Here is a 16,545-nt window from a genome sequence, read left to right as displayed (position 1 = left end):
AGCCCCAACAAAGTAAAATGAATACCAGTTTCTACATAAATAGTTCACCCGGAACTCAACGTTTCAGTGCACAAAAAGAGCTCAAGATGGTAAGAATGACTTCGCTGTGTGTACATATTTGCTCAGTATTTTAATTATTTTAGATCAGCCGATACTTATTGGCTCTTGGCATGTGGGCTGCACTTACAATAACCTTTTCTGCAGCTCAAAGCACAACACCTGTTACAGTTTCAACTACAACTGAATCAATAACATGTATACTTTTTCCGGAATTACCAATATGTCGGACAACAACACAAGCTACTACTACCACAGCCTCAACAGCAACCACAAGAACAACCACTACGTCAACCACAATCGCTCCGCCGACCACCGAAGAATTAACGACAACCACCTTAGCACCCACAACCACTGAAAAAATATCAACGACAACTATAGCTCCAACAACCACAAGCACTTCTACAACCACTGAGGGAACTACAACGACAACTTTAGCTCCAACAACCATAAGCACTTCAACTGAATCAATAATATGTATACTTTTTCCGGAATTGCCAATATGTAGAACAACAACACAACCTACAACTACCAGTGCCTCAACAACTATCACAACATCAACTTCAATCGCCCCGACGACCACCAATACAGTAACGACAACCACCTTAGCTCCCACAACCACCAAAGAAATATCAACGACAACTATAGCTCCAACAACCACAAGCACTTCTACAACCACATTGGAAACTACAACGACAACTTTAGCTCCAACAACCACAAGCACTTTTACAACCACTGAGGAACCTACAACAACAACTTTAGCTCCAACAAGTACTTCTACAACCACTGAGGGAACTACAACGACAACTTTAGCTCCAACAACCATAAGCACTTCAACTGAATCAATAATATGTATACTTTTTCCGGAATTGCCAATATGTAGAACAACAACACAACCTACAACTACCAGTGCCTCAACAACTATCACAACATCAACTTCAATCGCCCCGACGACCACCAATACAGTAACGACAACCACCTTAGCTCCCACAACCACCAAAGAAATATCAACGACAACTATAGCTCCAACAACCACAAGCACTTCTACAACCACATTGGAAACTACAACGACAACTATAGCTCCAACAACCACAAGCACTTCTACAACCACTGAGGGAACTACAACGACAACTTTAGCTCCAACAACCATAAGCACTTCAACTGAATCAATAATATGTATACTTTTTCCGGAATTGCCAATATGTAGAACAACAACACAACCTACAACTACCAGTGCCTCAACAACTATCACAACATCAACTTCAATCGCCCCGACGACCACCAATACAGTAACGACAACCACCTTAGCTCCCACAACCACCAAAGAAATATCAACGACAACTATAGCTCCAACAACCACAAGCACTTCTACAACCACATTGGAAACTACAACGACAACTATAGTTCCAACAACCTCAAGCACTTCTACAACCACTGAGGAAACTTCAACGACAGCTTTAGCTCCAACAACCACAAGCACTTCTACAACCACTGAGGGAACTACAACGACAACTTTAGCTCCAACAACCACAAGTACTTCTACAAGCACTGAGGAAACTACAACGACAACTTTAGCTCCAACAACCTCAAGCACTGAGGAAACTACAACGACAACTTTAGCTCCAACAACCACAACTTCTTCTACAACCAATACGGAAACTACAACGACAACTTTAGCGCCAACAACCACAAGCACTTCAACTGAATCAATTATTTGTATACTATTTCCGGATTTGCCCAGATGTAGGACAACAACACAACCTACTACTACCACTGCCCCAACAACAACCACAACATCAACTACAATCGCTCCGACGACCACCAAAGAAGTAACGACAACTACCTTAGCTCCCACAACCACTGAAGAAATATCAACGACAACTATAGCTCCGACAACCACAAGCACTTCTACAACCGCTGAGGAGACTACAACAACAACTTTTGCTCCAACAACCACAAGCACTTCTACAACCACTCAGGGAACTACAACGACAACCTTAGCTCCAACAACTACAAGCACTTCTACAACCACTGAGGAAACTACAACGACAACTTTAGCTCCAGCAACCACAAGTGCTTCTACAACCACTGAGGAAACTACAACGACAACTATAGTTCCAACATCCACAAGCACTTCTACAACCACTGAGGAAACTACAACGACAACTATAGTTCCAACAACCACAAGCACTTCTACAACCACTGAGGAAACTACAACGACAACTATAGCTCCAACAACCACAAGTACTTCTACAACCACTGAGGAAACTACAACGACAACTTTAGCTCCGACAACCACAAGCACTTCTACAACCACTGAGGAGACTACAACAACAACTTTAGCTCCAACAACCACAAGCACTTCTACAACCACTCAGGGAACTACAACGACAACTTTAGCTCCAACAACCACAAGTACTTCTACAAGCACTGAGGAAACTACAACGACAACTATAGTTCCAACGACCACTAGCACTTCTACAACCACTGAGGAAACTACAACGACAACTTTAGCTCCAACAACCACAATTGCATCCACAACCACCAAGGAATTAACAACGACCACTAGCGCTACCACAAACTCTCAAGCCCACCACCATCATCATTATCACCAAGAAGTATATGGGCCCCCAGCCTTTCCACTTCCACCTCCGATACCTTTGCCACCATTTCCCTTTCTTGGAGCGTTGCCTGAAACTGATTCTAGTGTGATTGCTATATTACCCATTCCGCTTCCACCCCCGATTCCTGCATTTCCTCGCCCCCCACCAGGGCTTCCTCTTCCTTTCGGAAATTTGTTTGGAAAATAACATAACATATTCTTCAACTGATAGTTGAGGACTCCAATTCTGCAACAACTGTTTTTATATTTCGATTTGTCAAACAATGTCAAATAATAAAAAAAAAAAAATCTTTAGTAACTATAACTTTAAAAAGTGGTACATTTTCTCACTTTTTATTAATTTTTTCGCAACCGAAATTTTGTAGAGCAAAATATTTTTGGGCGACATCTAACGACGAGCAGCTGGACTTTGTAAAAAGAAATACAACGCACAGATGGAGCCAGTTCGTAGTGTAGCAAACACACGGCAGAGGGCGCTAGCACGTATTTCCCAGCCATTTTGAGTTGGTCGAAAAATTATTGGTTTTTGTTGCCACTTTTAAAAGGCGGTATGGGTAAATGAGCGAAATGCAGACGATGGGCATATTTTGTGGCACCGCTATTCAAATCTTGAATTCAAATTAAAAACGTCGTGCATAGACAAGAAGTTAGAATTTAAAATAATAAGTTAACCTTGTTTAACCCAAAGAAAAAACTCCCAATTTTTAATGTACATATAATTCTCATAAATTCTTTATTAATTCGAGTTTTAAAATGTCTTGTTTCACTTGTGTTGCCCTCGTGTTAGTTTAATTAGTTTACTCTTCAATGCAAATGCCACACATTACATTATATTTAAGTATTCCGTATAAATATTTCTCCTGCCTTGCAAGCCGCTTATCAAGTTCGTTTGGAGTATTTATTTAGGTTTAGTCAATAATTATTTGTGGTTAAATAATTTTATCAATTAATTTATATAATTAAATTCTATAATTTGCTTGCTTAGCGGTTCTCCATTTCGTTCTGCACACTCATACATACCGATGTTCCATGTGTTTCTATGTGTTTTCGTGTAAGTGTTTTCTTATTTTTACATGCACATTTATATTTGCAAAAAACATGAATGGCTATTTTGTATTTAAATATTTTATTCCGTATCTATTTAATAATCGAATGTGAGTCAAAAGCAACAGTTGAATTTAAAATGTCTCAGTATAAAAACTTGAAAATTATATACACTTAATAAAAAGGAAATAAGATATAAAACTCAATTGATAGCAAACAAGAACAATAAATCCTGGAAACAGTATACAAATGTAATTTCTAAACGTTAAATACACATTTACCAACATCTATGCCTTACTTCGTTTCCATAAATTTTTTTTACATTTTCTTTTATAATTTTTTAGCTTATGCATTGTAATAATTTTTCAAAGTATCACCCTGTGTTTTCTCATAGTTTTACGATTTTTTTTTAGTTTTTTCCTTTTTTCCATTTGCTTAAAATTTACAACAATACTTCAACTTATTTATTATATTTAAATTTGTTTTAACAAATCGCGCACTTTAAAAACGGGCCCGGAATCTGCGGCTCTCCTAGTGACGAGAGCCCAAAAATATGCGATAATAAAAAGTTGAAACAAAATCAATGCGAGTGTTTGTGTATGGCTATTGTAGGTATACTTTTAGTAGACACTGTAGTACGTTGAACTGCTGCTTGGTTTTTTGTTTTTATTAGAGCCGCCGTGCTTTCTGAATGGTATCTAGTGTTGATCATTTCGAAGGAATAAGTTTGAAGAGAAATAGAAGAACAAATTTGAGGGAATCCATTGAAACCATCCTTACAGTGGATATTTTTGTTATGCCTATGGAAACCGACATTGTGAAGTTTACATGGAATTTAGTTTAGAACCAAGTCAGCTAACTTAGGCAGCTCTACTATTTTACTGTTGTGATATTTGCAATATTTCTTTTGGTTTTGGTTTTTGTTTATCGATAAGTTCTATTTTTAAATATGCTGTACGTAGTTGGAGGAAAAAACACTTAAAATGTTTTGTTTGAACGAACTTCTTTAGCTACATATGGTTCTGCCTTGCATCCTGTGAGCCAGTTTTAATTCGTTTCTGTTTTGCGCTATATGGTTTTGACTATTTTCGCTTAGTTTTGGCTTGTGTGTTTCGATTCTGTTTTTGTTTCTGTTTCTGTTTCCGTTTTCTGGAGTGTGTGTAATTCATTTTAAATTTAATTTAAAATAGGAACAACCCCGCTCGGGCCTCGCCCCACGTCACGCCTACTGCTGCTGGACGAGCAGCTGCTCCACCTGATCGGCGGTACGGAGCAGGAATGCCGCGCTTTCGCGGTAAGCGGATATCACCTGCCGGGCGGCGGTCACCTCGTTGGCGCTCAGCTTGTGCGGCAGAATGGGCGGCGCTCGGACAGACTGGCCGTCCATCCCCCACCACCGGCCACCAGGAGTTGTTGCTGTTGCTGCTGTTGTTGCTGCTGCTGCTGTTGCTGCTGCTGCTGTTGCTGCTGCTGTTGTTGCTGCTGGAGCTGCTGCAGCTGCTGGGTGGCGGTCACCAGTGCGTTGTTGTTGTTCGCATTGCTCAGGCTGGCCAAATTGGCGGCACTCAGCTGCGAATTGATGTTGCCGGCCACGGAGCTGTTGCTGTTGTTGTTGCTGACCATGTTGCCGCCGGACAGGCTGGTCGGCTTCATCGAGAGATCGGTGGGCGTAACTAGAATTAGAAGCAACAATAGAATTTAAATAATTTCTCAAATATACTTTAAATTAAACTGGAAATTAACGATTTATATTAAAATATAAATAAAACTCAGCATTTTTTTTAGTATTGTAGTCCGCTTCAAATGGATTCGAATATTAAACAAAAAATTAAACCTGGGCATACAAATGCTAAGTTAAAAAAAATGTCTTATTAAATTTCTCTAATTTTCTTTGCAATAGTTTCAAGACATCTAATGATTTATTGTCGATTTAATTTTGTAAGCTAGTGCCATCATAGTCTTACACTTTCTAAGATAAGATAAATAAGAAACCATATTTTCTGCCTAGGTAAACCAGTTTCCGACAGCGACCACACCTAAAATTGGTTGTTTTTCGAAATAATTTTACTCACCATTTCCTAGGCCAGCTACTCCGGGAAAATAGCCCGGATAGCTGGGAGCCCGGCCGGCGGCAACGGCCGCAGCCGCAGCCACAAAAGGTGAGGCCGTCGAGGGGGAGCTGAAGTCCGTGGTGTAGGGACTGCTGGCCGGGAGCCCGGCTCCGTTGGAGGCACCTGCTCCATTGGCCAGGGTCAATCCGGTGACGCTGGCGCCGCCGCTCACACTGGCATTCGAGCTGAGAGCCAGGGGAGAGCTGCGCGCCGAGCTCATGCCGCCCCCGCCCCCGCCGGCGGCACCACCGCCCCCGCTGCCGCCCACAGTGCCCGCTGCGCCAAAGGGCAGCACGTCAGCGTGCTCCGAGTTGGGCGTGGAGCGGGCAAAGCCGACGGCGCTGACGAAGGGCAGAGCGGCGGCCGCCACGCTGGTCAGGCCGGCGGCATCGCCCACGCCGCAGGTCACAGTGGCATTGCCGGCGGAAGTGGTGCTGGTGCCGCCGGCGCCCGAACTGGTGGCAGCCACCACCGCTGCGGCCGCCGCTGCCGCTGCTGCTGCGGCCACAGCACTTCCAGGAGCGGGAACTGCATGCGTAATGGGCTCCAGGCCGATGCGCATCCGCTTGGCGTTCATCGACTCGTTCTCGCAGGCGATGGCCAGGATTTGCTCCGCCTGCACGGACGTCAGATGGGCGGGCGTGGGTCGGGTCTGCAAAAGTAGGACAAAAGCCCAGTGGTTGGGTTAGTGCAAATTTCAGGTATGTAAACTAGGCAGTCCAAAGTTTCTAAACAAATTTTAGGGTCCTACTTTTTCTTTGCGCTTTGGTGCATTGAAATCATTCCAGAAGGACAGAGTTGTGAGTAACAAACAACTTTTATAATACATAACTTATTTTGTTAAAAATAAAAAAAGGAATGCTAATAAACACAATTTTCATTACCATTAGAAAAAAAATAATGCAAACGTAATTCCAATGAAAAAATATGTTATTGTCACGGGAGACAAGTAATGCTAACGAAAAATTGTTGTGAATTCCTGAACAAAGGTGTTCATTTATAGGTTAACAATGTGGTTGCAAAATTATTTTTTTTTTTAAAATTTCCGTTTAATCATAGCTTAAAAAAATATAATTCTTAACATTTAACTCACCGTATTTTCCCATCCATCGCGGGTCTTCTTGTTGCGACGGCACGACTTGAGATAGGTGCGGATGCGTTTGCGGGATCGGTCGCTGAACTCGGGAAACTGCCGGGCACAAGAGTCGATTATGGCCTGGATCTTCTCCTTGGGCTGCTTCGAGATGGGTATGATGCGATCGAGATTCTCATCGACAAACAGTCGCACGAACATCTGAAAGAGGCGAAGGTTCATTATAGTAAGCCCATATATGAGACCGTAACCAGATGTCTGGCGAATCTTTGGCAACGCTTGGCTTTACATTCGCCGCTTAACTCACAGCTCACGCTTTACTCACATTGAAGGCCTTGAGCCGCTCGGGATCGTGTGTGGTGGCCAGCTTCTCGTCCAGCTTGTCGTCGGAGTCGTCCTCGGAGACCTCGTCCTCCTCCTTTTGGCCCGACGAGTTCGTCTCGTCCTGCGTCTCCATGGGCGAGTGGGCATCCTGCCGTGGAACCGGCGACAACGAGCTGTCCATCTTGCCACTGGCCGCCGCCGCCGCAGCCGCGTTCTGGGCCAGGGCGTTCTGGTACTGCGCCCACAGACCGCCCACCACGCTCAAGTCCGGACCCTCGGTCCCGTTGCGGACCGCCGTCGAATTCTGGTAGTTCCAGGCCAGCAGCATCAGCTTGAGCTTGTCGGCGTCCTTCATCAGGCCGGCATACGCATCCGATTCGCTGACCAGGCCGCCGCCCAGTCCACTGACCACCTCTCCCAGGAGTCCGCCGGTGCCACCCACTCCGCTGCCGCCACCTCCAGCGCCAGCCACGCCCCCTCCTCCGGCGACGCCCCCAACACCAACCACGCTGGAAGAGTCGGTGCTCACCACCGGTGTTGCCGGAATTGTTTCCTGCAAAGAAAAATAAGCCACATATGAGCATAATGTTTATTTGTAAAACACTCATTCTTGAATAGGAATACGTTTATTTTAAATTATTAATACATTTTTGAATAATTTTTTAACTATACAGTTATTTAATTTCTCGTTGGTTATGCCTTTTTTTGAGTCATCATTTAGTTACAAGTTGCACAGTAACAGTTATTATTATTATTTTTATGCTCATCTAGAGAAAAACTACATTTGTAAATAAACATTGAAAAATCAGTTTCACCCAAAAATTATATCATTCTTTAATAAGCATTAGAACTTTGTATTTCAAGCTATTAAGGGAAATTGATTTCAAATTTAATAATCTTTGAACAATTAGTTTTTTTCTTCTACATTCATGGAAATAAGAATAACAACAGTTTGTAAAATCGGCGTACTTTGTATTAATCGACCTTTTAAATCATTTTTCATAAGTGAATTTTCACGTTGTGTTTATTAAATGGTTCAACCTTTTTTAAATTTTTTGCGGAAGCGACGAACGAACTTTTTACAGACCGCACAAAGTTTTCGGGACTCCGTTCGATATGCCAAATCCCAATGATTAGAAGTAGAACCAGTTGGAAGTTCGTTAGACCATTGAAAAGAATGCAAAAAAGACGTAACGTCAAAGAAAGCAGCCCAAGCCCCAGCATGGGCTTCAAGGGGAAAGTTTTACGGACTTTCATCTTCAGGCCAGTTCGAGGTCCGGTTCACCCTCAATCTGCTCCTTTTTCCTGGCCGTCCATTCTTGGGGTTGCCTTTTTTCAGTGTCCGTCTTTTGTGCACTGGAAATTAGTCGAGTTGGAGGGTTGAGGGTTGGGTCACTTTAAGGGACTGACTGGCCGGGCTCCGGGTTCCCATTCCGCTCCTTTGCGGCCAACATGGCTCTAATGAAACATTTCGCCCAAGACGTTGGTCGTCCGGCACACAAGCTTTTTTCCTCCGCACACTCCTTTGGTTTTGTGGTTGAAGGACACTCCTAAGGTGGGGCGTTTTCAGATTGGGGATTGGGACCGAGACTGAGAATGAGACTGGAAATAGCAGCACAAATGAAGCTGTGTTCCGTGTGGATGGCCATCGAGATTGAGGCTTCCTTCTTTTTCCCTTTAAACGTGAATGGACTCCAAGTCTTAATTAACATTAATTTGCTGTATCTCTGGGGCATATGGGTGGGTAGCTCTAGGAAATGATTTGGGTAACGTTCGTAGGGGACAACACTGAATTCAAAGTTGCCCCAAATTTTAAGCTTCAATTATTTTTCCAGTGTATTCCGGTATCTGCTCCAACTGTACCTTCACCTGCAAAGCATGCTGTACCTTCCTTATTCATAAGTTAATTACCATGAGACCCTACTTTTTCCTACAGCCTGCTGTAGTCCTTGTACAATTTTCACTTTACTCTTTGGCTTTCGAGTTGAGTTTGCACAAATATTTTCTAGTCTATTGGCAGAAAGTGAAACAAATATTTGATTTCTTACTACAGCCTTGCATGTTTATATATACATATCATACGGCTCAATACAGTGGCACACCCACACAGCAGCACCACATCATGTGCAATTTCTTTTAATTTCTTCAGCACGATTGCGTAGTTGGGTTTCGAATTTGAATTCTCATTAGACTAAGTTGTCAGGCCACAGCTCGAGACCGACTCGAGACTGACAGTTTGCCTCATTCTCGTTCTCAATCTCGGTCTCGTTCCCTAAGAACCACCCAATGGCAGGGCTTGTCTCAAGCATCCTTGCTCGCACCTCCCCCGAAAACCGATGTCGTAACCACAAAAACTTTGGAGTTACCCCAGGCCCCCAAGCACACACTTGTGTGTGGGGGTGTGAGACTGAGACAAAAACTAATGCATATGTTTAGGCATTTTAATTTATATACACACATATACACACACGGGGGAGAACTTCTAAGAAAGCTCACACACACTATTCCCATTTCCAATCCAAAACCCTAAGCCCCCAGACCACCTTCTTCGTCGTTGATAAAAGCAACTTCCATTTCATTTAAACTACAATTTCCTTGACAGTGCACAGAGGCAACCCCAAGCAGGGATGTTGTTCGGTCTGTGGAGGTGGTAGGTGGTAGGTGGTAGGTGGTAGGTGGTAGGCTGTAGAGGGTAGATGATAGAGGCGGGGGGATGGTCTGGGGACCCAGGTCCTGGCAACCCTTTCACGCACTTATGAGTTAAACGCAAATTTTCTTAGCTGCCTTTTAGGCGCTGCTCCGCAGGCAGGAAGGGGAGTAGCGTAGCAGGCTCTGTCTGGAGAAATATGTCATCGGCAGTTGGTGGTAGGGCAGAAAAGGAAAGGGAAGGGCCAAAAGGACGAAGGACGCTTCCTGACTGGGTGGTAATTCATTATGCGTGTGCTTAGAGGTTGCCGGCATTGTGTAGTGGTGTGCCTGTGACTCTGCCTGTGACTCTGCCTGTGACTCTGCCTGTGACTCTGCCCGTGCTCCAGACGCAGTCGAAGTCAAAGTCTGCTTTTAGGCTGGCAGCCAGCAACAGCACATGTTTATCCTCTACCTCCTCGTGTCACCTCATCGGATTGTTAGTTTTGGGGGCTGCCTTTTCTGCATTGAACTCTGCCGCCCCCTTTGCTATGCCTTGACTACTAAGATGCCACAAGCCCACATATTTCTGATATTTAGAGGAGCTTCCTGCCTTCTCCCGAAAAAGGGTTACAAATTCGTGTGGGGAGCGACTTCAAAAGCAACTTTTGAGACGAGCAATGGAAGTAAATGCTAGGATTTATGGCCACTCCTCCTGTGTGTATGTTTCTCTGCCTGGCAGGTGTTACTCATACGCCTCGTGGGCTGCTGTCAGGCCCAAAACAAATTACTTGCCAAGAAGGAATAGCCTGCGGCTGCTGGCAAAGTCAAGGTTGCCTGGGATGAGCTTAAGTCGTGCATGAGAAGCTCACGCTCGAATCCATAAGTAGAATCCGAACTTTGGTCCTCAGTCAGTCACAAAGACTCCCGACGGGGTTGTTCCGGTTCCGTCTCAGCCTTGGACTTCGAAAAATGTTGCAAGTCTTTGTCCTGGTCACTGTCTCCCACCCAATTCAAGTTTCCTTTTAATTAATGGAAAATGTGTAGGTACATGTGGCTTGGCTCTTCAATGGCGAAAGATATGGTAAAGGGTCTGCAAGGGACTTGATTGGCAAAAGAAATTAAAAGAAGTTGCCCGAGTTGTTCCACCTCAGCTGTGAGCACAGTTGATTGTCACAGCTTGTCTAGAACATTGTCTAGAAATTTGTAGTTTTCATATTCCAGAAAAAACTATAATAAAGACTGTTAGGAGAACCTGAAGGGGGCAATGGAAACCTAGCTCACAGTACTTCCAGTTTCCAATGGAACCCGGATATTTTTTTCACATAGGGACATTCCATTTTGGGCTAAAAATTCAGCTGCAACCCTCGAATGCATTAAATGCATGTACTGCGCCATAGAATATATATATAATAGCCCGAAAAAACTCGTACAATAAAATAATATATCCGCTGGTCAAAGCAATTACAAAAAGTGAACGGCACAAACATGGAAGCTGCATTCCACGTGATGGAGGATGCAGTGCACCAACCTAAAAAATAAATTGAGAATATAGAAAAAATCAGTGGATAGAATGGGTGTGGGTAGGACACAGTTTGGGGACAGTTTCAAATTAGTTACCACCCACGGTTTTAGCCGTCGGCTGGCTGATCAAAGGGTTGGGTAGCGTAACAGCTCACAACAAATACCCAGTCGTATATATGAAATATTGAAAGCGATATACATAAGTGATATGTGTATCCTATATAAATGGGATGTATGTGAGCTTGGTATTTGAATAGGGTTGCAGGCTATTTGTTTGTTCGACACCAAAAAATTGACAAAGGGCGTGTTATGAATCAGGTAATAACAGGCTTAGTTTTATAGTCGAAATTGGGGATTATGGCCAGTTAAGCTGTGCATTGGTTTTTAAATTTCGATGGATGATTAAAAAGTATTTTTCTTTCATAGCTTTCGCTCGTTGTTAAAGTACCCTTGTTTTCGAAAATACATAACATTTAAAAGTGATCACCCATATGATCCCTCCACGTCTTTCCACAATAATGTTTAAAAAATCTCCAGGCTGACCCTAATCCGAATATATCTGAGCAGCACATAGATCTTTCCAGTCTATTGTTCCCGAATCATTTGCATATTACGTCTCTGAATGTCGTCATGGCAACTGCTAGCACTCATACGCCCCGTGTGCGCTATTACAAAATTTTCGCGTTTCCGTTGAAAATTCTATGTTATTTTTTTTTGTGCCACTCGCACAAAAGCAAAGTGAAAAACAGTTCGGTGGAAACTGTTGTTGCAACCGTTGTAGCTAAAAAGCGACTGCATCTGCAGGTGAAACGCGGCCGCGTTGTGAGTACAATGGGGTGGCAATCCTCGTACTTATTTTATGCTTTGCACTTGCCGCGAGAAGTGAACAAAGTGCAATAACAATTGGCAACAAAAATGCAGCTGCAGTGAAAGGTCAGATTTTATAAAATGCAACGAAAAGCTTGAATAAACTTCATGAGAAGTATAAATTTAATTAAAAAAAAGAAAAAATTAGTTATCCACGTTTTTATCATATATAAATTGATTATAATTGGGGGTACTACAGATATCACTAGGTTTTTGAAATCATTGATCACGGTGTCTAATTGCAGTATAAATTATAATCCGGAAGTCCGATGGATTTATTAGGAGTAAAGATTTAGTTCTTTTGTATACATTTGCATACATTTTGGCGCCTTTATAAACCTTATTGACTTCCGTATCTTTCATTTTTGTATCAGCCATAAAAAAAAATATATTTCTACAGGTAAGTAATGAAGTTTATCAAAGCGGTAAAAGGGCATTAAAAACTGTAGTTTGTTACCAACGAAGGAAGCATAAAATCAAGGCTTAGAACCGATTGCATTTGTGTGTGAATTTAGGGGAGGCGAAGAGTGCAGCTCTGGACCACCCTCAAGCGCATCCTCTGGCACTCATACACCCTCTCTTCCGCCCTTCGTATTTGGTGATGTTTTGCTTTTCCATTTTCCACCCACCCAACGGTAGGCAACATTATTTAGCAAATAAAAACCGAGTGAACAAAATTGGAAAAAACGTTCCCATCGCGCACTTGATTTGCTTTTTTCCGCCTTTCCCGTTTCAGCTCACGCTGCCTGGCCGCAAAACGGGTCAAAGTTACTCACATCAGAACGCTTTATTATTTTTTTTTTGGGGCGGATGGGGGCGTGTAATCGCTGCGCTTGTTACATACATTTCGGGGCCACTGTAACTAACGCTACATGCCACTCAATCGCCCAACAACAAAAGCAGGAGCCGTCGCTTTTTATGCTGCACGCGAATATTATTTGTCCAGCGCCATAAAGTATGCAACATTTTGTTGACCAACGCGAAGTTATCCGCTGAAAGCAGAGAGCCCTTTTTGGAAACGAACGTGGAACGTGGGCACCGCTCCTTCCCTCTCTGGTCTGATTAGTTTATGATGTGGTTAGGACGAGACAGTCGGTTGACTGAATCGAATAATGGGATTGGGCTGGAAAATATGGCTTTTGCATTTTATGCCACCAAGTCTGACGGCTGATTTTTAATGACACTTTCAGGCGGGCAAAGTATTTGGTTAATGCTAAGAATACCTTCAAGGTAACCAAAGCCTTGCGTTTTTCTTATGTGCATTACACTACACTGTCCTTCAAAATAACAAAAGCTTAAAAACTTTTGAATTGTTTGTTAAAATAATTTAAGCTATATATTTTGTTTGTCATATCTTAAAGGGTTTAATTTAAATTATAGCTTCGTATTCTGAAGTAGATGTAATCAAGTAAAATAGTAACATTTATAAAAATGTTGAAATTAAAATACTTCAAATTTCCAAACATTTTCGTATTAATAATTTTAATAACTTCCATTTAAATTAAATATTTGAAATATGGGCCTACCTTACATTTGCTGACTTCACAGTCATTACTCCTTAAAATTGAATATTTCAATTCAATTAACATTTTCTTTCTCATTAAATTTACCCTTCCACAAAGGCATTGATGTTTTGTTAATTATATAGTCAAATTTCTCCCATTGACAGGCAAAATCGTTTTCCGCCATTCCCTTTGAGGCGGCTCATTTGTAATTTATCCCATGTCCTTATATATCGTTTTTTTACACGCCCCCTATCGCCGCATCACGTTCCGAAATTGAAACATAATATTGTCAGACATTGATGCCCGTTTCCTTCAACGACCGCAACCGCACGAGCTCTACTTTCTCCCTCTCCTTGCTGAATCTCTTCCCTGGCCACTTAACCACATCGGCCCTGCCTATATTGCCACCCACACTTAAAACCCCCTCATGCCAACCAGCAAGCGACCACCCCGACCCCGGTAATGTGTCGCAGAGGTGCGTAAATAAAATACAAAAAAAAAGAACGCCTACAAGCATGTAAAGAATACCCCGCATATGTTCGGGGATGCCCCATATGGACCAGTTAACCGAAGCCACCAGAGGAGAAGAACATTTCTTTGGACAGGCCGCTTTTTTAACGCTTTTTGCACTTGCCATTTGTGTAACGGCCTTCCCAACTTTTTCCCTTATTTGTATTTCCCATTTACAACAACAGTTGCAGTGCTATGTGGGTGGTGTGGGTGCGGGTGCAGTAGGAGTGGGTGGTGGAGTGACGGTGCATCGCGCTTATCAACGATTGCAGACTGCGTGCGTTATGCGTGAGAGGAAAAAGGAGAAAAAACACAGAGACACAAATGGCAATTGGTGCGCACACATTTTTAAAGGCGGAGCTTTTTTGGTCCTTTTTTCGCTCTCGCCGCTCACTGGACAGCATCAACAGCAACAGCAGCAACAGCAGCAACAGCAGCAGCAGCAGCGGTAGGCCCCGCTGCATCAGTGTCAGTGTTGGCGTGTAAAAATATTACGCATGCAAAAATATATACACATATAAAAAGGAGGAAAAAAAAGGAGGAAAATCGCGGAACCAGCCGATGTGAGACGAGCGAATGCAACGAATGCACCGCAGCGAGCGAGGTTTAACAAAAAAAAAACAACAACAGGGGGTAATGTATCGGCGGGGGGGCATTATTATCAATGAGGAGGCCATGGAACCGATTCCTGCAGCCAAAGGGGGATGGTGAAAAAAAGGCTGGCTCTCATACAAGGAAATCTACTTACTCATCTGCCGGGGCTTTGGACCAGGCCAGACATCACAATTAATGCCGATGCCCACCACGCAAATGCACGCACACTGGCTGCGTTGTAGGCTCGCTGCTGGGCTGATGCCCAGTTAATGCCACCCATCCAGGATCCAACCAATTCACCCCCTCCCCCGCCCATTTCACACACATTCATGCCACGGCGAACCCACCTTGCAATAATTTCAGCACCCCCTTTTGGACAGCAAACAAAAATTGCATTTTATTTTTGGTTTTTGCGCCTGATGGCGAGCGCATTTCAGTCCTTTTTTTTTTTGCAACCCCTACAAATCACAATCCCCACCATCGCATCCCTTAGTTGCACGCATGATGTGCCCGTTAGTCAATGCATTAGCTGAACAAGCTGCAGCCAGAAAATGTAGGTGTAAGAGGGGCCTGACAACTGGGGGCCAGCGGGTGAAGGCTGTGTGTGTGTGAATCGCCTAAAAGTGGGCAAATGCGGTGCCCATGCAAATGTTCGGAAAATGTTTTTGTATATTTTTCTATGTGAATCGGGGGGAAGGGATCATCACACTCACCATCGTTTCATAGAGCCCAAAGAGAAAAAAATATCAAAAATTAAAAAAAAAAAATTAATATATATATAAAAAGCAACTTAAAATAAAGCATTATTGCATTTTAATCTAAAATTCCTGGTACGGCAGCCAAATAATGTTTAATGATAAAAAAAAACTTAGATTATTTTCCAAAAACTAGGTGCTTGCTTTTAAATGTGTATCAAAAATAAATAATATTTTAATGCAATAATGTTCAATGAAAAAACACCCTTTACACTTTGGCACTTTAATTAGCTACTCTTATCATTTTTAAATGTATTTAATTTCTATTAAGTTTACGTTACACTAATTTCGATAATTGTTTCAAAAAAAACTTAACAGGAATGGCTTGCTTTACCAATAATTTACTAAATTCCTAGTATGGAATCACAAATGAAGGGATTGACTTAAGCGTTTTCCGGCGCATGTGTAACTTAGTTGCATTAAATATTTGGCGAATGAATGCGTTAAATGCCGTGCAATATTTGCTGAGCTATTTACTTGCTACCTTGCATGGCATTCTTAAGTACTTTCCAAAACCATTTCGAAACTCTTTGAGCCCTTCCCCAGCTCATAGACATCTAGAGGTGCTGCTGATGATGGGACCCCCAAGTTCCGACGCTGATTTGCGCTTTGGATTTGCATATGAATTCTCATCATCATGATGATGAAGATGGCGATGGCGATGGCGTGGTGCAGAATGCTGTTGACGACACCTGCACGTCGGCACTGCGTGGCAGATAAGTGAAATCTATGGCCCAGTGCTTGCACACCTCACGCACATTCCGCATACGCCACGTGTGCAGCAGGCCAACAGCATCGTTTTGGGCAAACGACTTTGTCACTTCAGGTGAGAGGGAAAGCCAAACGGCAGTCAAGGTAGACTCGAAACCAATGCCGAAACCAAAGCTATGCCCATGGGTGTTTGGCAAGTGCG

The 16,545-nt window shown here is 42.9% G+C and overlaps 2 protein-coding genes across 3 annotated transcripts in view; one reads left to right on the top strand and one right to left on the bottom strand.

The window, feature by feature from the left end:
* The first annotated feature begins 66 nt into the window (after positions 1 to 66).
* LOC108138669 (mucin-2) lies at positions 67 to 2,984 on the top strand. Of its 2 annotated transcripts, XM_041710611.1 has the most exons (3): positions 67 to 89; positions 144 to 736; positions 845 to 2,984. In XM_041710611.1, the coding sequence occupies exons 1-3, from the start codon at positions 87 to 89 to the stop codon at positions 2,865 to 2,867; spliced, it is 2,619 nt and encodes an 872-aa protein (XP_041566545.1). In that variant the 5' UTR covers positions 67 to 86; the 3' UTR covers positions 2,868 to 2,984. The 2 variants fall into 2 exon arrangements, with proteins under 2 accessions (XP_041566545.1, XP_017116500.2); XM_017261011.2 differs by having other exon boundaries at positions 144 to 2,984.
* A 397-nt stretch (positions 2,985 to 3,381) lies between these two features.
* The window catches only part of LOC108138865 (mucin-5AC), a 137,465-nt gene continuing 124,301 nt past the window's right edge, over positions 3,382 to 16,545 (bottom strand). The window contains 5 exon segments of the mRNA XM_041710622.1: positions 3,382 to 5,110; positions 5,113 to 5,397; positions 5,797 to 6,487; positions 6,929 to 7,129; positions 7,254 to 7,805. Of these exon segments, the coding sequence (XP_041566556.1) occupies positions 4,950 to 5,110; positions 5,113 to 5,397; positions 5,797 to 6,487; positions 6,929 to 7,129; positions 7,254 to 7,805 (1,890 nt within the window). The 3' untranslated portion in view covers positions 3,382 to 4,949.

Source organism: Drosophila elegans, unplaced genomic scaffold (assembly GCF_018152505.1).
Source record: "Drosophila elegans isolate 14027-0461.03 unplaced genomic scaffold, ASM1815250v1 contig_814, whole genome shotgun sequence".
NCBI lineage: Eukaryota > Metazoa > Arthropoda > Insecta > Diptera > Drosophilidae > Drosophila > Drosophila elegans.
This window is presented reverse-complemented; position numbering and strand designations above follow the sequence as displayed.